This window comes from Gorilla gorilla, chromosome 23, assembly GCF_029281585.2.
Source record: "Gorilla gorilla gorilla isolate KB3781 chromosome 23, NHGRI_mGorGor1-v2.1_pri, whole genome shotgun sequence".
Classification (NCBI taxonomy): domain Eukaryota; kingdom Metazoa; phylum Chordata; class Mammalia; order Primates; family Hominidae; genus Gorilla; species Gorilla gorilla.
In genome coordinates, this window is record NC_086018.1 from 19129405 (window position 1) to 19155385 (window position 25981).

At 50.5% G+C, this 25981-nt stretch overlaps 1 protein-coding gene across 3 annotated transcripts in view; it reads left to right on the forward strand.

Moving 5' to 3' along the window:
• Positions 1–16469: 16469 nt before the first annotated feature.
• Positions 16470–25981, forward strand: part of UBE2L3 (ubiquitin conjugating enzyme E2 L3) — a 53046-nt gene continuing 43534 nt past the window's right edge. Inside the window, exon 1 of one of the 3 annotated variants that reach the window (XM_004063094.4) lies at positions 16470–16632. In XM_004063094.4, the coding sequence (XP_004063142.1) occupies positions 16606–16632 (27 nt within the window). In that variant the 5' untranslated portion in view covers positions 16470–16605. Of the gene's footprint in view, positions 16633–17104; positions 17239–25981 lie in introns of those variants that run through there. The other 2 variants (XM_055375072.2, XM_055375071.2) reach the window with 2 other exon arrangements.

Here is a 25981-nt window from a genome sequence, read left to right on the forward strand (position 1 = left end):
AAAATGCAGCAGGATAGGCCTCAACTTGGCTAGACCTGGACTCCCCAGGACCCTTCAGCCCCCTAACAGCCCTGATCACCCAACTGGTCATCCACCTTTTGGGGAAAGGATGTGCCTGATACACATTTGTGTTACTGCGCAGAGTCGGCTCAGAGGAGGTGTAAGCGAAAAGACCCTCCCCAGCAAGGTGGCATAGGGACCCAGGGCCAGATAGGCATGAGGGGCACTGCCCAAACTGGCCATCCCACATCCAGGTACCACCTGGTGACAAACGCTGGAGCCCCAGTGTCTGGGCTACTCATTGGCATCTTAGGTAGAGGCCTCAGGATGGGCCAGGAGTGAGGGTGAGGCTTCAGCAGAAATGTTGGAGGCATCCTGAGCTGCAGAAGAAACACACACACACACACACACACACACACACACACACACACACACACACATAGAGCTGCAGAAGAAACATACATACATACACACACACACACACACACACACTGAGCTGAAGGAATACACACATACACTGAGCTGCAGAAGAAACATACATACACACACTGAACTGAAGAAATACACACACACACACACACTGCCTCTCTGACTGGTGGCCACCTGTGTGGCTTGGGAGCTAAGAAGCCCTGCTTCAGTCTGGCTCCTCTTTGCCCTTCCTGTCTGCTCCTGGTGCCAAGTGGCTTTTGGGAGACATGGATGGACACCTGATACCTGGCAGTCTGCATCGAGACATTGATTTTTTTTTTTTTTTTTTTTTGAGATGGGGCCTCACTCTGTCGCCAGGCTGGAGTGCAGTGGCGCAATCTTGGCTCATTGCAACCTCTACCTTCCACGTTCAAGAGATTCTCCTGCCTCAGCCTCCCAAGTAGCTGGGATTACAGGCTTGAGCCACCATGCCCAGCTAATTTTTTGTACTTTTTAGTAGAGACAGGGTTTCAGCATGTTGGCCAGGATGGTCTTGAACTTCTGACCTCAAGTGATCCACCCGCCTCGGCCTCTTCAAGTGCTGCGATTACAGGCATGAGCCACTGTGCCCGACAAGACCTTGATATTGAAGTCACATCAGAGGCCCCTTTGCTTCTTGGTCTGTCGTATCTCCCTGTCCCCAGGAAGCACCTGGGATCTCTCACAACTGCTGTGTTCACTCAGCTTATGGCCCTCCTTTACAACACTCAAGTTTTTCAAATCAGTTTCCCCGGAACCCACAGAACATGCCTTTAGGCAGTGTCAAGTAACAAGAACATCGGGAATTATGGCTCCAGATGTTCTTTTTTTTTTTTTTGAGATGGAGTCTCGCTCTGTCGCCCAGGCTGGAGTGCAGTGGCGCGATCTCTGCTCACTGCAAGCTCCGCCTCCTGAGTTCACGCCATTCTCCTGCCTCAGCCTCTCAAGTAGCTGGGACTACAGGTGCCCGCCACCAGGCCTGGCTAATTTTTTTTTGCATTTTCAGTAGAGATGGGGTTTCACCATGTTAACCAGGATGGTCTCGATCTCCTGACCTTGTGATCTGCCCGCCTCGGCCTCACAAAGTGCTGGGATTACAGGTGTGAGCCACCGCGCATGGCCCTTTATTTATTTTATTTTATTTTATTTTATTTTGAGACAGAGTTTTGCTCTGTCACCAGGCTGGCATGCAGTGGCACGATTTCGGCTCGCTGCAACCTCCGACTCCTTCGTTCAAGTGATTCTCCTGCCTCAGCCTCCTGAGTAGCTGGGATTACAGGCATGCGCCACCATGCCCAGCTAATTTTTGTATTTTTAATAGAGACAGGGTTTCATCATGTTGGCCAGGATGATTTCGATCTCCTGACCTTGTGATCCGCCCACTTTGGCCTCCCAAAATGGTGGGATTACAGGCGTGAGCCACCGTGCCCAGCCCAGATGTTCTTTATGAGAGGTGAGGCAGATGTAGTGTGTATGTGAGAGGAAGGGGAGGTGAGATGCAGGGATGGCCTTAGCCTTGAACTGGTGCTGGGCTCCTGGACATGGTAGCCACAGGGAGGACTATCTTGAGAGAATCTTCATCACAGCCCTGTTTTACGGAAGAGAACCTGAGGCTCAGTGAGAGCCACTGGCTTGCCAGGGCACATAGGCAACTGAGGCAGAGCTGGTGGGTGGGGTTTCACAGCCTGGATGCCCTGCTGCAGTCTCCAGTAGGGCCTCAACTGTCAGGTCAGGAGGGCAGGCTGGGCCGGGCATGGTGGCACAGACCTGTAATCCCAGCCCTTTGGGTGACCAGGGTGGGAGGATCACTTGAGCCCAGGAACTCAAGACCTGCCTGAGCATCATAGAGAGACCCTGTCTCTACAAAAAAAATTTTAGCTGGGCGTGCTGGTGCATGCCTGTAGTGCCAGCTACCCAGGAGGCTGAGATGGGAGGGTCACTTAAGCCCGGGAGTTTGAGACTAGCCTGGGCAACAGAGTGAGCGAGACCCAGTCTGCATTTCCAGCTGAGATGAAATGATTGCTTGAGCCTGCAAGGTAAGGTCAAAGTCACAATGAGCTGTGATGGCACCACTGCACTCCAGCCTGGGCAACAGAGCAAGACTGTCTCAAAAAAAAAAAAAAAAAGCCGGGTGCAGTGGCTCACTCCTGTAATCCCAGCACTTTGGGAGGCTAAGGCAGGTGGATCACGAGGTCAGGAGATAGAGACCATCCTGGCTAACACGGTGAAACCCCGTCTCTACTAAAAATACAAAAAAATTAGCCATTAGCCAGGCATGGTGGCAGGCACCTGTAGTCTCACTTATTTGGGAGACCGAGGCAGGAGAATGACATGAACTCAGGAGGTGGAGCTTGCAGTGGGCCGAGATCCCGCCACTGCACTCCAGCCTGGGTGACAGAGCGAGACTCCATCTCAAAAATAAAAATTAAAATTAAAATTAAAAAAAGAGAGTAGGCTGTCACCAAGAAAAAGGACACTGGGGTGGATGGGTCTCTGGGAACCCCACAGTTACCATCCAGCAGCTGCCCCAAAGTATGTCAAAAGCATTCGGGAATGTTGGTTGAGTGGATGAGCAAAGCCAGGCTTCCCCAGGGCTGGGTTTCTGCCATCCCTGTTCTCATCATGTTGTGCAGTGATTGTCCAGTGACCTGCCTGTCACCCCCATCAACTCTGATCTTGGGGAGAGCAGAAGCCGTGTTTTCCCTTGTCCCTATTGCATCCCTGCATGTGACTTAGCACATCACTGGTGCCCAAGACATATGAGAATGAGTTGCAGGGAGGCAGGAGTCCCAGCATGAGCTCACCATGCTGCTGCCTTCTCCAGGTTCAACTTTCTCACCTATTAAATGAAAGAGATGGTTTCTTTTTTTTTTCTTTGAGATGGAGTCTCACTCTGTCACCCAGGTTGGAGTGCAGTGGCATGATCTCGGCTCACTGCAATCTTCACCTCCTGGGTTCACGTGATTCTCCTGCCTCGGCCTCTCAAATAGCTGGGATTACAAACACCTGCCACCATGCCTAGCTGATTTTCATAGTTTTAGTAGAGACGAGGTTTCGCCATATTGGCCAGGCTGGTCTTGAACTCCTGACCTCAAGTGATCCACAGGCCTCAGCCTCCCAAAGTGCTGGGATTACAGGCGTGAGCCACCATGCCCAGCCTGAAAGTGGTGGTTTCAAACTGGGTTCTTTAGGGCTCCAGGGTTCCTTGGAAATATAGAACTGCTGGGCACACACCTATACTCCCAGCTACTTGGGAGGCTGAGGCAGGAGGCTTGCTTGGATCCAGGACTTCTGGATTGTAATGTACTATACTGATGGGGTGTCTGCACTAAATTTGGCATAAATTGGTGACTTCCTGGGAGCAGGAAACCACCAGCTTGTCTAAGGAGAGGTGAACTGGCCCAGGTTAGAAAAGGAGCAGGTTGGCCGGGCTCGGTGGCTCATGCCTGTAATCTCAGCACTTTGGGAGGCCAAGGCGGGCAGGTCACCTGACGTCAGGAGTTCGGGACCCGCCTGGCTAACATGGTGAAAACCCGTCTCTACTAAAAGTGCAAAAATTAGCTAGGCATTGTGGCGCATGCACGCCTAATCCCAACTACTCGGCAGGCTGAGGCAGGAGAATTGCTTGAATCTGCGAGGTGGAGGTTGCAGCAAGCTGAGATTGCACCACTGCACTCCAGCCTGGGCGATAGAGTGAGATTCCATCTCAAAAAAAAAAAAAAAAAAAAAAAAAAAAGAAAGAAAAAGGAAAATGAAAAGGAGCAGGTCAAAACTCCTGTGCTGGCTGGGCGCAGTGGCTCACGCCTGTAATCCCAGCACTTTGGGCAGTTCAAGACCAGCCTGACCAGTATAGTGAAACCCCATCTCTACTAAAAATACAAAAAATTAGCTGGGTGTGGTGGCGGGCGCCTGTAGTCTCAGCTTCTCGGGAGGCTGAAGCAGGAGAATCGCTTGAACCCGTGAGGCAGAGGGTGCAGTGAGCCGAGATCATCCCATTGCACTCTAGCCTGGGTGACAGTGCAAGACTCCATCACAAAAAAAAAAAAAATTTTTTTTTTTGTAGGCTGGGCGCCGTGACTCATGCCTGTAATCCCAGCACTTTAGGAGGCCAAGGTGGGTGGATCACTTGAGATCAGGAGTTCAAGACCAGCCTGGCCAACATGGTGAAACCCTGTCTCTATTAAAAATACAAAAATTAGCCAGGCATGGTGGCACGCGCCTGTAATCCCAGCTACTCGGGAGGCTGAGGCAGGAGAATCGCTTGAACCCAGGAGGTGGAGGTTACAGTGGGCTGAGATCGTGCCATTGCACTCCAGCCTGGGCAACAGAGAGAGACTCCATCTCAAAGAGAAATAAAAAAATTGTGGCCCAGAATGGTGTCTTAAGCCTGTATTCCCAGCCCTTTGGGAGGGGGGGATGGGTGGATTACTTGAGCTCTGAAGTTTGAGACCAGCCTGGGCAACATGACACCCACCTCTACAAAAAACACAAAAATTAACTGGGCATGGTGGTGCATGCCTGTACTCCTAGAGACTTGGGAGGCTGAGGTGGGAAGATTGCTTGAGCCTGGGACGGCAAGACTGAAGTGAGCCATGAGTGAGTCACCGCACTCCTGCCTGGGAGACATAGTGACACCCTGTTTCTAAAACAAACAAAAAAAGGCCAGGCATAGTGGCGTGTGCCTGTAGCTCCAGCTACTTGGGAGGCTGAAGTGGGAGAATAGTTTGAGCCCAAGAATTCAAAGCTGCAGTGAGCAATGATCATGCCACTGCACTCCAGCCTGGGCTACAAAGAGAGACTCCATCTCTAAAAAAAAAGTAAAATAAAATAAAATTTAAAATTGTTTTATTATTTATTTTTTGGAGACAGGGTCTTGCTCTGTCATCCAGGCTGGAGTGCAGTGGCGTGATCTCGGCATACTGCAACGTTCGCCTCCTGGACTTAAGGAATCCTCTCACTTTAGCCTCCTGAGTAGCTGTGACTACAGGCTAGCACCACCATGCCCGGCTAATTTTTCTTTTCTTTCTTCTTTTTTTTTTTCGCTTTTTTTTTTTTTTTTTGTAGAGATAGGGTCTTACGATGTTGCCCAGGCTGGTCTTAAACTCCTGACCTCGAGCAATCCACCTGCCTCGGCCTCCCAAAGTACTGAGATTACAGGCATGAGCCACCACACCTGGCTAATAAAAAAATTAATAGGCTAGGCACAGTGGCTCATGCCTGTAATCCCACTAAGGAGGCCGAGGTGGGCGGATCACGAGGTCAGGAGTTTGAGACCAGCCTGGCCAATATGGTGAAACCCTGTCTCTACTAAAAATACAAAAATTAGCTGGGCATGGTGGCAGGTGCCTGTAATCCCAGCTACTCGGGAGGCTGAGGCAGGAGAATTGCTTGAACCCAGGAGGTGGAGGTTGCAGTGAGCTGAGATCACGCCATTGCACTCCAGCCTGAGCAACAGAGCGAGAGTCTGAGTCAAAAAAAAAAGAAAAAAAAATTAACAACAGGCCAGATGTGACGGCTCATGCCTGTAATCCCACCACTATGGGAGGCTGAGACGGGCAGATCACTTGAGCTCAGGAGTTCAAGACCAGCCTAGACAACATGGCAAGGCTGCATCTCTATAAAAAAATTACAAAATTTAGCCTGGCATGGTGGTGCACGCCTGTAGTCCCAGCTATTTGGGAGGCTGAGACGGAAGGATACCTTGAGCCTGGGAGGCAGAGGTTACAGTGGACTGAGATTGTGCCATTCCACTTCCACCTGGACGAAAGAGCCAGACCCTGTTTCAAACAACCAAAAAAACAAAAAACCCAACCCCCCAAAATAAAAACAATAATAATAAAAATAAATAAAACAGAAATACCATAGGCCTGTTGGGAGGAGGTATGCAGGAAGTGGATGGGGAAAGACACTGCCCCTACTTGCTTCAGTGGGCAGATCTACTCTTTTTTTTTTGAGACGGAGTCTCACTCTGTCACCCAGGCTGGAGTGCAGTGGTGCAATCTCGGCTCACTGCAACCTCCGCCTCACGGGTTTATGCCATTCTCCTGCCTCAGCCTCCCGAGTAGCTGGGACTACAGGCGCCCGCCACCGAGCCCGGCTAATTTTTGTATTTTTAGTAGAGATGGGGTTTCACCGTGCCAGCCAAGATGGTCTCGATCTCCTGACCTCGTGATCCACCCTCTTCGGCCTTCCAAAGTGCTGGGATTACAGGTGTGAGCCACAGCACCCGGCTGGCAGATCTACTCTTAAGTGTCATTTATCAGATTCAAAGAAGGGTTTTGGTTTAATAAAGCGTTATGCTCCTTGAAACAAGTTTGAGAACCCCTGGGTTAGAGGACCTCTTGCCCATTGTGTGCTCACACACACACGACACACACATACCCCATCCCAGTACGTAATGACTTCCCTGACCCGGACAGAAGGCGATATGTCCCCCTTACATCTCAGCTGGCTCCACATCGCCAGCTCTGTATTCCACTTTCCCTCTCTCTACAACCCCAGTCTATGACTTTTGGGCCATGGAGTCTGGGTTCCTGGGCAACCTGGTTCACATCCTTCTCCTGCCGGCATGGCCTGGCTCCATTTCTGTTCGGCTACCAAAGCCCCAAGCTTTGTAGAGCCTGCCTGGCCTTGAGGAGGGGAATGGGCTCCATCCTGAGAGCCTGCAGGAGGGTTTAAGCTTCCCATCCCCCATTGCTACAGTAGCTCCCCCAGCTTTTCATTCCATATCCTTTATTTTTATTTATTGAAAACTTAATTTTTGGCCGGGTGCGGTGGCTTACGCCTGTAATCCCAGCACTTTGGGAGGCCGAGGCAGGCGGATCACGAGGTCAGGAGATCGAGACCATCCTGGCTAACACGGTGAAACCGCGTCTCTACTAAAAATACAAAAAATAGCCAGGCGTGGTGGCGGGCGCCTGTAGTCCCAGCTACTTGGGAGGCTGAGGGAGGAGAATGGCGTGAACCTGGGAGGCAGAGCTTGCAGTGAGCTGAGATAGCACCACTGCACTCCAGCCTGGCAACAAAGTGAGACTCTGTCTCAAAAAAAAAAAAAAACAAAAAAAAAAAAACAAATTTTTTCTTTGTAGAAACAGGGTCTCCCTATGTTGCCTGGGCTGGTCTCAAACTCTTAATCTCGAGTGATCCTCCCACCTCAGCCTCCCAGAGGGCTGGGATTACAGGCACGAGCCACCACACCCAGCCACATATTTTTTATTTTTGTTTCTATGTGTTTTCTGTCTGTTCTTTGCTGTCTCCTCCATGTCTAGAACAGTGCCTGGCACATGATAGGTGCTCAGTAAATACAGGACTGAAGAAGACAGAGGCAGACAGGCCAGATGTGGCTGCTGTCCTTAGGGAATTGACAGTCCATGATCTATGAGAATGAGCTGCAGACTGGGAGGCAGGTGTCCCAGCACGGGCTCACCAAGCTCCTACCCTCTCCCGGTCCAGCTTTCTCACCTATGAAATAAAAGTGAAACTGGACATGGTGGCCCACGCCTCTAATCTCAGCAGTTTGGGAGGCCAAGGTGGGTGGATCACTTGAGATCAGGAGATTGAGACCAGCCTGGCTAACATGGTGAAACCCCATCTCTACTAAAAAACACAAAAATTAGCCGGGCGTGGTGGCAGGTGCCTGTAATCCCAGCTACTTGGGAGGCTGAGGCAGGAGAATTGCTTTAACCTAGGAAGTGGAGGTTACAGTGAGCTGAGGTTGTGCCACTGCACTCCAGCCTGGGTGACAGAGCAAGACTCTGTCTCAAAATAAATAAATAAATAAACAAACAAACAATAAATGAAAGTGATGGATTACATGAATGGTTTTCAAACTGGGTTCCTCAGGGCTCAGTTTGGGGGAGAATGCAAAGGTTAAGTACAAATAACAATGGGATGTAGTAACATTGGCGCTTGGGCGAGTGCTCTGGGTGAGGAATGTGGTGCTCATGGGGAGAAGAGCCGCATCAGAGCAGGCTTCCTGGATGAGGCAAGGAGGAAACACAAGAGCTGAGAGCTGAAGGAGAGGGAGTGAGGAGCTGGGAGGCGATTTCAGGCAGTGGGAACTGGAGCTGCAAACCCCCAGCCTCCTGCAGTCTGGCTATCTGTACCAGCCCTCACCCATGCCCACCACCCTCAGGGCACGCACATCCCTTCTTGCACGGATATTCTCCCGTCCTATCATGACCCTCGTTTGAGGGTGCAGGGAGGACTGGAGCTCAGAGAGGGAGGGTCACCTGGCCAGACCCTAACCAGCTGAGTTCCAGTGGAGTTCCTTCCATCCCCCAGCACTGGATGGGGCTGGATACCTGGAGAGGGTGCTGCTCTTCCTGGGCCCTGCAGCCTGCCTGGCTGGTCCACATCTTCCTGGGCCAGGAGGGCAGTATTGTGCGAGCTTCTAGCTCTCTGGCTGGGGCCCCCTGGCCTACTGGGCTGGCTTCCTGCCCTGGTGGCCCTGGCCCAGCTCCCCAGCTCATGTGCCTCTGCAGCGAGTGGGTCAGCCCCTTCCCATCTGCACTTTACAAGCCTCATCCCTGAATCCTCCCCATAGCCAGGGAGCCTGGCACTCTCCTCTCCAGAGAAGGAAACTGTCCAGGGTCACACAGGGACTTATGGGCAGGTCTGTGTGACCTGAGTCTGGGCTCTGAACTGGTGCTTGCAGGGTCTTGCCCTCTGGCTCTGGCAGCCTGAGTGTTACTGTAATTCCTGAGCCTTTGAACAAGCAGGCACTGCTTCCTGAGATCCCCACTGCTGCTGTCAGCGTCTCTGTTTCCCAGCTCCACACTGCTGCCAGGACAGACGTATCTTCTGTCTTGTAGCATCTCCATTTCTCTTCCCTTTAGATATATATATATTTTTTTTTTGAGATGGAGTCTCGTTCTATCATCCAGGCTGGAGTGCAGTGGCGCAATCTTGGCTCACTGTAACTTCTGTCTCCTGGATTCAAGCGATTCTTCTGCCTCAGCCTCCCAAGTAGCTGGGATTACAGGCGCATGCCACCACGCCTGGCTAATTTTTGTATTTTTAGCAGAGACGAGGTTTTACCACGTTGGCCAGGCTGGTCTCAAACTCCTGACCTCAGGTGATCTGCCCACCTCAGCCTCCCAAAGTGCTGAGATTACAGGCATGAGCCACCGCTCCCGGGCTGGGTCTATTTCAATCACCCTCCTTCCTCTGCAGCCTGAAACTTGAGGCTTTGCCCACTTCCCAAAGGCACGAGTAGCAATGACCATTTGTTCTGTCATTTGGCCATAGCTCTAGGTCAGAGGACAGTCCTTCATCAAATGTTTGTTAAGCATCCAATCTAGCCAGGGGATGACAAGGGCCAAGTAATGTGTTAATTTCTTCATTCACGAAGCACAGAGAATGGAGTAGAAGGAAGGTGGAAAGGAGAAGGAAGGAAAAGAGAGAAGAAGGAGGATAGAAAGGAAGGAAGGTGGGAGGGAGAAAGGAAAGAAAGAGGGAGTCCTTTAGGTTATCTAAGCCCCCTCAGGACTTGGTCTGGCCCTCACAGTCCAAGAACAGACTTGGGCTTGAGCCTCTGACCAGCCAGATGACTGAGAAGCTGAGGAACAGCTTGAGCCTCAGTTTTTTCCTCTGTAAATGGGGTTGATAGCAGTTCTGACCCAGCGGGCTGTTGGGGGAGTCACAGAGATGCTGGGTGCTGCCTTTGCACTCAAAAGGGTCCAGGCTAGGTGTGGTGGCTAACACCTGTAATCCCAGTACTTTGGGAGGCTGAGGTGGGAGAATCTCTTGAGTCCATGAGTTACAGACCAGCCTGGGTAATATAGAGACAAACTGTCTCTATAAATTTTTTTTTCCAAAAATTAGCCAGGCATGGAGGTGTGCACCTGTAGTTCTAGCTGCTTGAGAGTCTGAAGTGGGAGGATAACTTGAGTACAGGAGGTTGAGGCTGCACTGAGCCATGATCACACCACTATACTCCAGCCTGGGTGACAGAGCCAGAACCTATCTCAAAAAAAATAAAATAAAAAAAAAAAAATCAAAGGGGTCCAGCATGCATCTTACTGTCAGCTTACCTAAGGGAGCATGATAAATTGAGTCCCTGCCACGATGGACATGGGGAGTGTAGTGGGAGGGAATGGCAAAGGCACCACAGGCAGAGGGAACAGCCTGGGCACAGTGGGGGGTGTGATGTGGCACAGCACTGATCGTGGGAAGCGAGGGATGTGGGAGATGAGGCTTCAGGTAGTCAGAGGGAGGTTGAGGCAAAGTCTCACCTGCATGCTCTAGATGAGGTCCAATTCCTGGTACCCAGCTTCCTAGCCCAGTGATGGGCCACTTCTCTCAGGGCCACAGTTTTCTCTCCTATCAAATAGAACATGTTAGCACTGCTCTATGGTGCCAATGAAGGGTATAAGTGTCCAGTGCCCATTTCCTGCCCCAGCAGAGGCACTTTCTTTTCCCTGTCCTCTTGCCTACTGGGGAACTCCTTCCATCCCTGGTTCCTCCCCCAGCTTCTGCGAGGCCCCTCCTCTGAGCCCCCACACCTCATCAAACCCTCAACACCCTCTGGTGTTTTCCTTGGTGCCTCTTCAAGATGCTGTGAGCTCCTTGGGGGCAGGTGGTGCCTGTTTACCTCTTTTTTTTTTTTTTTTTGAGTCGGAGTCTCGCTCTGTCGCCCAGGCTGGAATGCAGTGGCGCGATCTCGGCTCACTGCAAGCTCCACCTCCCGGGTTCACGCCATTCTCCTGCCTCAGTCTCCTGAGTAGCTGGTACTACAGGGGCCCGCCACTGCGCCTGGCTAATTTTTTCTTTTTTTCTTTTCTTTTTTTTTTTTTTTTTTTTGAGACGGAGTCTCGCTCTGTCTCCCAGGCTGGAGTGCAGTGGCACAATCTCCGCTCACTGCAAACTCCTTCTCCCAGGTTCACGCCATTCTCCTGCCTCAGCCTCCCGAGTAGCTGGGACCACAAGCACCCGCCACCACGCCCAGCTAATTTTTTGTGTTTTTAGTAGAGATGGTGTTTCACCGTGTTAGCCAGGATGGTCTCGATCTCCTGACCTCATGATCTGCCTGCCTTGGCCTCCCAAAGTGCTAGGATTACAGGCGTGAGCCACCACGCCCGGCCTTTTTTTTTTTTTTTGTATTTTTAGTAGAGATGGGCTTTCCCTGTGGTCTTGATCTCCTGACCTCGTGATCCACCTGCCTCGGCCTCCCAAGGTGCTGGGATTACAGGCGTGAGCCACCGCGCCTGGCCCTGTGTATCTCTTTTTCTGGACCTCGGCCCAAGGCCTAATAGGTGAGTGCCCAGGACTCCATGCTGACTGGAGGAAGGAACAGCATGTGGTCAATGTGAGCAGAAGGGCCTGGTAGTCCAGGAGAAGGAAGAAGCCACTTCTTTTCAAAAAAATTTATTGCCAGGCATGGCGGCTCACGCCTGTAATCCCAGCACTTTGGGAGGCCGAAGCGGGCGGATCAGGAGGTCAGAAGTTCGAGATCAGCCTGACCAACATGGTGAAACCCCGTCTCTACTAAAAATGCAAAAATTAGCTGGGCATAGAGGCGCGCACGTGTAATCCCAGCTATTCGGGAGGCTGGGGCAGGAAAATCGCTCGAACCCAGGAGGCGGAGGTTGCAGTGAGCCGAGATTGCGCCACTGCACTCCAGCCTGGGTTGACAGGGCAAGACTCCGTCTCAAAAAAAAAAAAAAAAATTTATTACTGGCCGGGCGTGGTGGGTCACGCCTATAATCCCAGCACTTTGGGAGACCAAGGCGGGCGGATCATGAGGTCAGGAGGTCAAGACCATCCTGCCTAACACAGTGAAACCCCATCTCTACTAAAAATACCAAAAAAAAAAAAAAAAAAATTAGCCGGGCGTGGTGGCGGGCTCCTGTAGTCCCAGCCACTCAGGAGGCTGAGGCAGGAGAATGGCGTGAACCCGGGAGGCGGAGGTTGCAGTGAGCCGAGATCGCGCCACAGCACTCCAGCCTGGGCGAAGAGCGAGACTCCGTCTCAAAAAAAAAAAAAAAAAAATTATTATTTATTTTATTTTGAGAGGGACTCTCACTCTGTCACCCAGGTTGGAGTGCAATGGCGTGATCTCGGCTCAAAGCAACCTCCACCTCCCGGGTTCGAGCGATTCTCCCGCCTCAGCCTCCCAAGTAGCTGGGACTATAGGCGCCCTCCACCACACCCAGCTAATTTTTGTATTTTTAGTAGAGATGGCGTTTCACTATGTTGGCCAGGCTGGTCTCGAACTCCTGACCTTGTGATCCGCCTGCCTCAGCTTCCCAAAGTGCTGGGATTACAGGTGTGAGCCACTGCACCTGGCCTATTTATTTTTATAGATATGGTGGTCTTTCTATGTTGCCCAGGCTGGTCTTGAACTCTGGGCCTCAAGTAATTCTCCCGCCTCAGCCTCCTAAAGTGCTGGGATTATAGGTGTGAGACTGTACCCAGCCAAAAAACTCTACTTCTGTTTTTCTTTTCTTTTCTTTCTTTCTTTTTTTTTTTTGAGACATGGTCTCACTCACACAGGCTTGAGTGCAGTGGCACGATCACGGCTCACTGTAGTGTCAATCTCCCAGGCCCAAGTGATCCTCTCACTTCAGCCTCCCAAGTAGCTAGAATTACTTGGCCATCACACCTGGCTAATTCTTTTTTTATTTTTTGTTGAGACGGGGTCTCCCTATGTTGCCCAGGATGGTCTCAAACTCTTGGGTTCAAGCAATCCTCCTGCCTTGGCCTCCCCAAGTGCTAGGATTACAGGCATGTGTCACCACAAGGTTACTTCTGATGGGAGGCTTGGGGAGATGGCACAGAAAGGATAGGTCTGTATGAACAAGGTTTGGCTGAGTGCAGGGGATCGGGTATGACTAGAAGCCAGGCCTGCTAGAGGGAGCAATGAAGGTTTTAGAGCAGGAGAGGGGCCCCAAAGGCCAGGCAGCCCTTCCACTGGGACTGGGTACATTTCCTGAGTGCTTGTTTAGTAAAAGCACTTTGTAGCTCAGCGGCTTGACTCCCCACCTGCAAAGTGCAAGGGAGTCATCTTGCAGGCAGCGGTGAGGATGTAAGAAGATGTCATGGCAAAGGCTAGCTAGTCCTTGACATTGAGCCTCTGATGATCTCACTCTGTAGTCTCAGCTTAGCACATCCGGGTCAAAGGTATGAATTGTGCTTCCTCAACTGGCTTGGAATTTCTCAGCGTAAGCGTCCCTTTCCTCCGTAATTCTCCACAGAGGAAAGCAGTTCCCAATACAGCTATGTTTTTTCTTTGTCCTGGGCCCAGTAAGGGCAGGTTCTGTGCTCACAGTAGACCCCAGAGTCAGTCCCAGACGTCTAGTCCCACCATGACCCTAGAGATCTGATGGGGTCCCTCATACATACGCTGAATGTGTATTGAACACCCAGTGTACTGGCTTTGGGGGAGGTAAAAGGCAGGCAGAATCGCTGATCACATGAGGCTTGTCATCTAGTTTCTCCCTCCTTTACTGTGTCAAGCCTGGGCTCCCAAGATGAGTGTGAGGCCAGCCTTATTCCAGGATATATATATCTATATATATATTTTTTTTTTGAGACGGAGTCTCGCTGTGTTACCCAGGCTGGAGTGCTGTGGCGCGATCTCCGCTCACTGCAAGCTCCGCCTCCCGGGTTCACGCCATTCTCCTGCCTCAGCCTCCTGAGTAGCTGGGACTACAGGCTCCCGCCACCACGCCCGGCTAATTTTTTGTATTTTTAGTAGAGATGGGGTTTCACCATGTTAGCCAGGATGGTCTCGATCTCCTGACCTCGTGATCCGCCCACCTCGGCTTCCCAAAGTGCTGGGATTACAGGTGTGAGCCACAGCACCCGGCCCCAGGATATATTATTTCCAGTTCCCTTTCCTTCTCTCCTTTCAGGAGAAACCCACTGTTCTTAGAAATGGAGAAAAATGTCCAGGCCCAGTGACTCACACCTATAATCCCAGCACTTTGGGAGGCCAAGGTGGGTGGATCACTTGAGGTCAGGAGTTCAAGACCATCCTGGCCAAAAATGCTAAAACCCTGTCTCTACTAAAAATACAAAAATTAGCTGGGCATGGTGGCAGGTGCCTGTAATCTATGCTACTCAGGAGGCTGAGGCAGGAGAATCACTTGAACCCGGGAGGCAGAGGTTACAGTGAGCTGAGATCATGCCATTTTGTACTCCACCCTGGGTGACAGAGTGAAACTGTGTCTCAAAAAAAAAAAAAGAAAAGAAAAACTCCTTAAGAAGGTCTGAGTATATTCTGAAGCTATGTTCTTCTCTCTGCATTGCTACCTGAGGTCCAAACCACTGTCACCTCTTTGCCTGAATGATTGCAACCGGTTTCCAAATGGCCCCTGCTCCCCTTCTTATCCTCTTACCCACCTCCATTCACCATTTTCCAATCAGAGTACTCCTTTTTTTTTTTTTTTTTTTTTTTAAGATGGAGTCTCACTCTGTCGCCCAGGCTGGAGTGCAGTGGCGCGGTCTTGGCTCACTGCAACCTCTGCCTCCCAGGTTCAAGCGATTCTCCTGCCTCAGCATCCAGAGTAGCTGGGATTACGTTCGCCCACCACCACACCTGGCTAATTTTTGTATTTTTAGTAGAGACGGAGTTTCACCATGTTGGTCAGGCTGGTCTCAAACTCCTGACCTCAAGTGATCCACCCCCCTCAGCCTCCCAAAGTGCTGGGATTACAGGCATCAGCCACTGCGCCGAGCCCCAAAGTACTCTTTAAAACATGCGTCTCAGCCCAGGTGTGGTGGCTCATGCCTGTAATCCCACCACTTTGGGAGGTTGCGGCGGGAGGACTGCTTGAGCTCAGGAGTTTGAGACCAGCCTGGGCAAGACAGTGAGACTTCATTTCTACAGAAAATAAAAAAAACTTAGCAGGGTGTGGTGGAACGTGCCTGTAGTCCCAGTTAATTGGGAGGCGAAGCAGGAGGATCCCTTGAGCCTAGGAGGTCGAGGCGGCAGTGAGCTGTTATCGTGCCACTGTACTCCAGCCTGGGTGACAGATCAAGACTCTGTCTCAAAAAAAAAAAAAAAAAATCATCTGACCATGGGGTCAATACTCATATCTATCAAAGACCTCTCACAGCACATGGAATAGAAACCAACTCCTCCCCTTTCTACAAGACCCTCCATCGTCTGTCCCCTGCCTCCCTCCCACCCTATAATCCTTTTACTCCATTCCGGACCCTGAGACAGCCTCATGGTCTTTGCCAGTGCTGCTTCCTCTGCTTGAAACATTCTCCTCCAGTCCTCCCAGCTGTTCCTGCCCATTTTCCAGGTCCCAGCATTGGCTTTGGAGCCAGCAGCCCACCTGTGACAGGAGCCTGGCTCTGCTCCTAGCTGGCCGTGTGACCTTGGGCAAGTCACTGGCTTCTTCTGTGCTTCTGTTTATTGTGAAATGAGGATGTTAATGCTAACGTATCCCAGAGGATGGTTTCAAGGATTAAAGAAAATAAAGCACTAGAGAGAGGTCTGGCACTTAGTAGGGCCATTTCCTCAATTTGGCTTCCTTGACCTCTCAAAGTATGTCCCCACAGTCACTTTCCTATCATCCAGTTTTCTTCACAGAGCTTGGCAGTGTGAAATAACCTTGGTTATTCAACTTTTTTTTTTTCCCCCAAGATGGAGTCTTCCTCTGTCACCCAGGCTGGAGTGTAGTGGCAAGATCTCGGCTCACTGCAACCTCTGCCTCCCGGGTTCAAGCGATTCTCCTGCCTCAGCCTCCTGACTAGCAGAGATTACAGGCGCCCGCCACCACGCCTGGCTAATTTTTTGTATTTTTAGTAGAGACCGGGTTTCACCACGTTGGCCAGGCTGGTCTCGAACTCCTGACCTCGTGATCCACCCGCCTCGGTCTCCCAAAGTGCTGGGATTACAGGCGTGAGCCCCCGCGCCTGGTCAACTATTTTATGCAATCAATATTTATTATGCTCCTACTATGTGCCAGGCACTGGTTGTAACTGCCATCTGATTGGACGATCCGTAAACGCTGAGGCCCAGTCTGTGCGGTTCACTTGCGTTCCTCCACGCGCCCCCCAGCACAGTGGGAAGCACACAGTAGGTGCTCCGCTCTGCTCCTGTGCCCCGCCCCGCGGCCCCTCCCCCGCTCCAGGAAGTGCGGGGGCTCCAGCCGCCCGGCCGGCCGCGATGCATTCTGGGGAAGGAGCAGCACCAAATCCAAGATGGCGGCCAGCAGGAGGCTGATGAAGGTAAAAGCCATTCTCTGGCAGCGGCCGGGCGTGGGGCGGCGTCCCAGGCTCCGGATCCCCGAGGCAGGCGGCGGCTTCTCAGGGCGCTGCCGTCTGGCTTCCTGCCCTACACGGCCTCGTCGGTTCCCTGGGCCGCGCGCAGGCTCAAGGTGCTAACGGGGCTGGCCTAGGCCGCAGCCTGGGCGGGAGCGCGAGGCCGCGCTGGGAGCCGCTGTCGGCCCCTCAGCCCGGCCCGGGGCGTTCACGCCACTCTCCGCCCGGAGCTTGGCCGCGTCCCCCTGTCGCGGAGGCCGCGGTCCGATCCGAGGGCGTCGTTAATGTGAGAGCCCGGTTGGGAGGCTCCAAACCGGGCGCCTTCGGGGAAGGCCCGAGCGCCGGAGCCCCTGCCCGGAGCCCGCGCCGCGGAACCGCCCCGCCCTGGGCCGCAGCGCGCCGGGCTTGCAGCTCCGCTTGGCCCGGCCGCAGCTCGGGAGTCTGGGAGGTTCGGGCTAGGAAAGAGAGAAGGAGGCCAGGCGGCCAAAGTTAGGTCAGTTTGTTGGTGGGTCGTTTGGAATTGCGCTGGGTCCTAGCAAACTGTCGCCTTGTGACTGCAGAGTCACACAGCGGGTAAGTTCCAACTCCAGGAAGGCCTGAGGTCGGCCCCGATCGCGGCGCGGTTCTGCTTCCCTCTCCTCCACTCAGTCATCCCGATCTCCCTTCCCTGATAAAGTGCCATTTTTGGGGGGATAACGGTTGATTTCAGTCGTTCGAATCAAAACGGGCCAAAGTTTATAATAATAACTTGGTACTTTGGATCTTGAATGCAGCAGGGTGCTTTCTCGCTAATTGGCACCTTTTGGTGAGGAACACATGCTAAATTGGCTTAGTACTTTTGCCAGTGGATTTGCCAAGGTCCTCCGTAGCCCACCCCGCCAGCATCTGTGAGTCGGCGGCTGGGTAGTGCTGCCGGCCTGCAACGGGCCGGAAATTAAAAAAAGGCCCAGGAGCCAGTTTCCTGAGGGGAGATAAAGAGCTGGGGTTCGTTCTGGGCAGAGCAGTGCTTGGTAGAGCTAGACATTGAACTTGGAGCCACAGTCTCTGAGCCTTCCCTCCCTCCCTGGGAACGTTTCCTTTCTTTTGTTCCCTAAGGGCTAGAGAGGACATTAACTTTATAAAACTGGAGTGGAAGTGGGCACAAAAGAACAGTCAGAGGACTTCAGACCTCTCCTCATCTCTTAAGCTAGTGACACCACCATTCACCAGATAAGGGGTCGGTTAATGGCTTTCTTTCCTACCCTACTCCCAGGTGCAGTCGTCCATTAACCCTTGTGGATTTAAATTTAGAAAGATTTCTGGAGTGCAGGCCGGGCGCGATGGCTCACGCCTGTAATCCCAGCACTCCTGGGAGGCCGAGGCGGGGGATCACTTGAGGTCAGGAGTTCAAGACCAGCCTGGCCAACATGGTGAAACCCTGTCTCTACTAAAAATATAAAAATTAGCTGGGCGTGGTTGCATTTGCCTGTAATCTCAGCTACCCGGGAGGCTGAGGTGGAAGAGTCGCTTGAACCCGGCAGGTGGAGGTTGCAGTGAGCCAAGTTTGCACCACTGCACTCCAGCCAGGGCAACAGAGTGAGACTCCATGTCAAAAAAAAAAAAAAAAAGATTTCTGGAGTGCATGCCTTGCTTTCTAATGTTACTGAAATTACTCTGAATCTATATCCTCATCTCTCAGGTGCCCTCCCAAGTGCTCTCCTCCCCAGACTACCCCTGACGGACACCAGAGTTCTTTTAAAGCAGATAACTCAATTCTTTCACTCCTGTTAAAAAATTCTATGGTCTTATTGTCCTCAGCAATTAATCCTAACCTCTTACTTGGCATGCAGGACCTTTCTGAGACTGGCTGAAAGCAATCCCTTGAGCCTCACCTCCTGCCCTTTGGTTTCCCACAATTCTTGAACCTAATCACAGTAGCTACTATTTTTCCAGCTTTTACTTCGTGCTTTATATGCATGATCATGTTTAATCCTTCCTGTGAAGTAGACATTGTGATTTCCATTTTGTCGATGAGAAAAGATTCTTTGGCTTGCCCAGGGTTACCTAGCTAGGGAGAGTGAGTTGTGATCGAATTCGGTTCTTTCTCCAAAGCAAAGTCTCCTGCTCTTACTTGCTGTCTGATGTCCCTTTGCACGTGTTGTTTGCTCTACCCAAGAAAAGCTGCCTTCTCCTCACTTCTCCCTTCCAGAGAAGTCCCAGGTTCAACTCCAGTGCCAACTACTCTGTGAGCCTGTGCTCCCACATCCCCCTTCAGAATGTGTTGTTTCCTCCTTTGTGTGACCACAGCGCTTTCTTTATATTTCTCTTTGAGCACTTGTCACAATCTCTTTGTGTTAGAGACTTGTCTTTCCTGTACTGGGTTCTGAGATCCCGAAGGGCAGGGATCTTGACCTGATTCATCCTGGTAGCCCCCTAGCCTATCCCAGTTGACCCAGTTTGGAATCTTCAGGCTCTCAGGGGTCTAAGAGGGGACTTATTATGGTTTTAAAATTATTACTCTGTTTCTAAAAAAAAAAAACAGACCTTGGAAAAAAATTGTAACATTAACTGAGTATTTATTAAATATTAGGTTATTTACGTAAGTCATCTTTTCAACACTCAAAGTTAGTGTATTGTCATTTGTATTTTTTATAAATGAGGACATTGTGAGGTTAAGTAGGTTAAGGGAGTTACCTAAGGTAGAATTGTAGAACGTGGTGGGGAGAGAGAAGACGCTGACTCTTCCTGGCTCCAGGACCCAAATTCCATGCCTCTTGTCAGGCTTTCTTTCTTACTCAAAGGCTGCATGGAGCGGTGTGTTGTTTCTTAAGTTGAGGATGGAAAGGCTTTCAGTTCACTAGGGGAACACCAGTTATGTAATGCTGATCATTGGCTGTGAGAATCAATGTTTAAGACTGTTTTTTTTTTCTTTTAAAGGAAGAAAAATTATTGATACAAGTTGATAAACAGTCTTTTCAGTACATAGGGTGGTAATAAAGTGATTTTCGTTGGTGAAAAGTTGGGGCTTAGTGCATGGAACAGTGCCTTAGACATAGCAATCTAGCAAATGTTGAATGATCAAATTAATTACATCTTAAATAACTTTAGATTTCTGTTAAAAATGTTTTCTAGGACATTCCACAGCAAAGGTTTCTTTGTAACAATGGACTGTCTGCAGATAGTGTAAAACACATTATTAAAAGTAGAGTGATTTGCATATACTACACTGAGAAGTTATTTTAGGCAAAGTGAGTATGATAAAGTCTTTTATTTCAAAAGCACTTGCCAGGAGGATTAACCTCTTTTAGAACCCTTTTTAGGAATTACAGTGTTAATAAAACATTAAGTACATTTTAATTTGCAAGCAGCTAATTTAGCATTGTTGGCTACAACCAGATTGTAACCATTGCTTCAATCAGGATGGGGAAATTGCTGCAAAAGCCAAAAGTGAAACCTTTATGTGTGGCTTAGGCAACTGATTGCCATCTGATCATTTCTTTGCAGCTTCACACTGCACACATTTCCCCTAAGGGCCCTCCTGTTGAGTAGCTTCCCAGAAGGGCTTTTCTCAGAGGGGAAATCTGTGGATTTAGAGGGGTGTGTGTGTAATGTCTTATTACTTATCATGACATAACTGTTGAGTTAAGGAGTTTCGCTCTTGTTGCCCAGGCTGGAGTACGATGGCACGATCTCTGTGCACTGCAACCTCTGCCTCCCAGGTTCAAGCGATTCTCCTGCCTCAGCCTCCCAAGTAGCTGATACTATAGGTGTGCACCACCACTCCCTGCTAATTTTGTATTAGAAAGGAGGTTTCACCATGTTTGCCACGTTAGGAGTCTCTAACTCCTAACCTCAGGTGATCTGCCCGCCGAGGCCTCCCGAAGTGCTGGGATTACAGGTGTGAGCCACTGCGCCCAGCCTAATGCTATTTAAAAATGTTCACTCAGAACTTCATATTGTTATATTTTCTCCCAGTTCATAGTCATAGTAGGAGGAACCTCTGAAAGTTCATTCCTTGGGTTTCGTTGTATTAAGCAGTGAGGTAGTTTGCTTTTGAGTATAGGTTTAGATTCTGAGGTTGGGTGATTAAGGGGATAGAGCAATGAGTATGTCACATGTTTCAGGAGGTGAGGGGAGTTTTATATGTGATGTTATGCCAGTGTAAATGTCCTGAATCCACTGAGGCTTTGTGAATTGTGAAAAACGTTGCGTCTTTTTTTCTAAATTCATGCATTCCAGTAAGTTGGGACTGTTTCAGCCTCCCTTAATGGTATTCTTTGTAAATGTTTGGGACAGGTGATGGGAAGGAGTATACTCAATTATTGCAACATTTGGGAACTTTTAAGGTATTTACTAGAAAACTCTGAGGCAGGCCAGGCGTGGTGGCTCACACCTGTAATCCCAGCACTTTGGGAGGCCGAGGTGGGCGGATCATGAGGTCAGGAGTTCGAGACCAGCCTGGCCAACATAGTGAAACCCCTGTCTCTACTAAAAATCCAAAAAATTAGCTGGGTGTGGTGGCAGGTGCCTGTAATCCCAGCTACTCGGGAGGCTGAGGCAGGAGAATTGCTTGAACCCGGGAGGCAGAGGTTGCGGTGAGCCGAGATTGTGTCATTGCATTCCAGTGCGAGACTCCGTCTCAAAAAAAAAAAAAGAAAGAAAGAAAACCCTGAGACAAAAACTCTTGTCTCAGGGTACTGGGGCCTTTTCTGATCTTGTTAAAACTCTAAATTAGGAGACTGTTGCTTTAAAATTCTATTATAAGAGGACACCTGAAAGTATTCTCATTTTATTGGAACATTTATTACGTTTAAGATATTTCTATATTCTTTGCTACAGCAGTAAATGTGAGAGCCACATTTCTTTGCAGCTTCACACTGCACACACTTCACACCACACACACTGTGCACATTAGAGAGCCACAGAGACGTTCCTCCTGAGCCAGACTCCAACCACTTCCAGAGTTTTCTTGGGAACGGCACATAGATCTGTAGGCATCTAAGTCTTAGCTCCTCCTGTGACTCTCTCCCTCTGGCCCCATGGGTCTCCTCCTGTCCCACCTTAGTTAATGGTTCACTTGTCTACTCAGTTGCTCAAGGAAAAAACGCCAGCGGAGCCCTTCTCGGCTCTTCCTTCCTTGTCTAGTCACCTGGCGGATTCTGCTGAACTATGCCTTCAGTCTCTGTTCTCTGCCTGTCTTCTCTCCATCCCCACTCCCACTCCCAATGCCACTGCCACTCCCACTGCCTCAGTTCAGGTCATCCCTGTTTGTGGTAGACACCTGCATCGAGCTCCTTAATGGTTCGTCTAAACTCCTTACTGATCAGCGCACTCTCTGTCCCACACTACTCCTGACCAGCAGTGCATCAGAGTAGTGTGTGGTGTGGTGTGCAGTAGAAAAGTGCACATGACCAGGCCCTGCTCTCAGAGATTGGAGCAGAATTTATTAGGGTGAGGATGAGGCTGGGACTCTGGATTACAAGTGCACATTCCTTAGCTTTTTCCTTCAAGGTCTTGTCTCACCAGCCTTGTCTCTCCCCACTTGCCCGTTGAGTCCCCTAAAAACAGCATGCTTTGCGCACACACTCTGGATCTCGTGATTGGCATCCCTGTCTCTTCTCTGTACCAGGGTAACTTTTTGACCTTTGAGACTCAGCTCAAGGGGCAATTCCTCTGCCCTTGAGGAGCTCAACAAAGGAGAAAAATGGCACGTACCTGGAACAAAGAAATCCTGGGCTGGCCACTGTGTGCTAGATGTCTGCCACCTGAATAATGGCTTGCAGGAGAGGGAAAGACCCCCTCTGACACTGAGGAGGAGGTCGAACTTGGCCTGGCCCTGAAGCACGAGTAGGGTTTCAGCAGTTGAAGAAGAGGGACTGAGTGGCCAGTGAGGTTGAGTCTCTCTCATCCCTCAGGAGGGCTGTGGGCAGTGCCTATGGGAAATGCTTTGAGGCGCCCCAGAGACCATCTGCCTACTCCCCAGTGCTGCTTGCTTCTGACCTTGTGCCGTCCCGCTTTGGGTTTTAGTTAGGCCAGCATCTTAGATGCTTTCCAGAAGTGTTGAGGCATTGGCTTGATTTTACCCCAGATTGGCATGTCCAGTGCACCTGGTTCCTCCAGAGCTAGGAGACCTCCCTCTGCCAGGCCAGCCTTGGAGGGTGAGCTACCTCTCTATAGAGGGGTCACTGAGGGCAGTGCTGATGGATTTAAGGACAGGTGGCAGAGATGCCATAGCCTTTAGGTTGAGGGGCCAGATCTACATATCTCCTGGATGCTACAGCTATCCAGGAGAAGTGGCATGCCACTCACTCAGAAAGGGCTTTGCATGTATCTCCTGTGGCCAGCTTCATCATGCCTGTTCTTGGGGGACATAAATAAGCCTAACCTCCCCAAGCCCCCCCACCCCTATAAGAAAGGGAGGAAGGGGCTTTTGCTCAGAGCAAAGCTGTTTAGAGGAAGACTACAGCATAGCAGTTAAAAGCTCAGGTTCTGGAGTTTCAATCCTGGGCCTGCCATGTCTTAGCTGAGTGACCCTGGGCAAGTTACTTTACCTCTCTGTGCCTTAGTTACTTTGTCTGTGTGTGAAGGTTAAATGAGTTAATATGTACCAACTGCTTAGAAGAGTGCCTGGCATATAGTAAGTGTGAGCTACTTGTAGATATTATTATTGGGAATAACCAAGACATGTTCTAGGGCAGGGAGGTGACCAGCCTGACAGGAGGGGAGGATTTGGAGGAGTGATAGGAGATGGTATTGCAAAGGTGTTTTCGGGACAGGTTGGGGCCAGTCTGCCTGGACATACCCTCATCATTGAGAGCCCATTCTCTTACCTGTGGTACTCTCTTATTCTGTAGGTTGGAGAAGGAGTTACTGAGACAGCTGTGTGAATGTTTGTTTAAAAATGTTGGCTGGGGCCCAGGCGCGGTGGCTCATGCCTGTAATCCTAGCACCTTGGGAGGCCAAGGCAGGTGGATCATGAGGTCAGGAGATTGAGACCATCCTGGCCAACATGGTGAAACCCCATCTCTACCAAAAATACAAAAATTAACCAGGCGTGGTGGTGCGTGCCTGTAATCCCAGCTACTAGGGAGGGGGAGGCAGAAGTATTGCTTGAACCTGAGAGGCAGAGGTTGCAGCGAGCTGAGATCGTGCCACTGCACTCCAGCCTGGGTGACAGAGTGAGACTCTGTCTCAAAAAATGTTGGCCTGGTGCAGTAGCTCACACCTGTAATCCCAGCACTTTGGGAGGCTAAGGCAGGTGGATCACTTGAGGTCAGGAGTTCGAGACCAGCCTGGTCAACATGGTGAAACCCTGTCTCTACTAGAATCACAAAAAAATTAGCTGGGTGTGGTGGCACGTGCCTGTAATCCCAGCTACTCGGGAGGCTGAGGCAGGAGAATTGCTTGAACCCGGGAGGCAGAGGTTGCAGTGAGCCAAGATCATGCCACTGCACTCTGGCCTGGGCAACAGAGTAAGACTCCATCTCAAAAAAAAAAAAATGAAAAGGAAAAAGAAAAATGTTTACTTGGCTGGGCGTGGTGGCTCACACCCGAATCCCAGCACGTTGAGAGGTCAAGGCGGATGGATCACTTGAGGAGACCAGCGTGGGAAACATGACGAAACCCCATCTCTACTAAAAAAAAAAAAAAAAAAAAAAAAAAAACAAAAATCAGCCGAGTGTGGTGGTGCATGCCTGTAATCCCAGCTACTCTGGAGGCTGAGCCAGGAGAATCGCTTGAATCCGGGAGGCAGAGGTTGCAGTGAGCTGAGATGGTGCCACTGCGCTCCAGCCTGGGTGATAGAGCGAGACTCTCGAAAGAAAAAAGAGAAAAGTTTACTTTTCCCAACAAAGTTGAACAGGTTTTTTTTTTTTTTTTTTTTGGAGACGGAGTCTCACTCTGTCACCCAGGCTGGAGTGCAGTGTCGCCATCTCAGCTCACTGCAACCTCTGCCTCCCATGTTCAAGCCATTCCTCCTGCCTCAGCCTCCCGAGTAGCTGGAACTACAGATATGCGCCACCATACCCAGCTGATTTTTGTATTTTTAATAGAGACGGGGTTTCTCCATTTCCCAGGCTGGTCTCGAACTCCTGCCCTCAGGCGATCCACCCACCTTAGCCTGCCAAAGGATTACAGGCGTGAGCCACTGTGCCCACCTTAAAATTGAATAGCTCTTGAGCTCAAAATCTGTCTTTCTAATATCTTGGAAATTTACCTTGCATATTGTAAACATCCAGTGTAGTGTGACAGTCACTGTGTCCAAAGATGAGCATAGGTGCTATGGAAGGCTCCCACAGGTGCTGAACTGGGGCAGGGGTGGAGGTTTGAAAGCAACTTTTTTTTTTTTTTTTTGAGGCGGAGTCTTGCTCTTTCACCCAGGCTGGAGTACAATGGTGTGATCTTGGTTCACTGCAACCTCCACCTCCCGGTTTCAAGCAATTCTTCTGCCTCAGCCTCCTGAGTAGCTGGGATTACAGGCGCACGCCACCACGCCTGGCTAATTTTTGCATTTTTGTTTTTTTTTTTGTTTTTTTTTTTGAGATGGAATCTTGCTCTGGCGCCCATGCTGGAGTGCAGTGGTGCGATCTCGGCTCACTGCAAGCTCCGCCTCCCAGGTTCATGCCATTCTTCTGCCTCAGCCTCCCGAGTAGCCAGGACTACAAGTGCCCGCCACCATGCCCAGCTATTTTTTTTGTATTTTTAGTAGAGACGGGGTTTCACCATGTTAGTCAGGATGGTCTCGATCTCCTGACCTTATGATCCTCCCGCCTCGGTCTCCCAAAGTGCTGGGATTACAGGCGTGAGCCACCATGCCCGGCCCCCAATTTTTGTATTTTTAGTAGAGCTGGGGTTTCACCATGTTGGTTAGGCTGGTCTCAAACTCCTGACCTTGTGATCCGCCCACCTCGGCCTCCCAAAATTCTAGGATTACAGATGTGAGCCACTGCACCTGGCCGAAAGCAACTCTTGATTGAGAAGTTGAGGTCTCAGATGTAATATTCTTGCTTCTTGTCTTCTCTTTCCATTTTTTTTTTTTTTTTTTTTTGAGATGCAGTCTCGCTCTGTCGCCCAAGCTGGAGTGCAGTGGCACGATCTTGGCTCGCTGCAACCTTCACCTCTGGGTTCAAGCAGTTCTACCTGCCTCAGCCTCCTGAGTAGCTGGAATTACAGGCGTGTGCCACCATGCCTGGCTAATTTTTTTTTTTTTTTTGAGATGGAGTCTCGCTGTGTTGCCCAGGCTGGAGTGCAGTGGTACTGTCTTGGCTCACTGCAAGCTCCGCCTCCTGGGTTCACGCCATTCTCCTGCTTCACCCTCTCGAGTAGCTGGGACTACAGG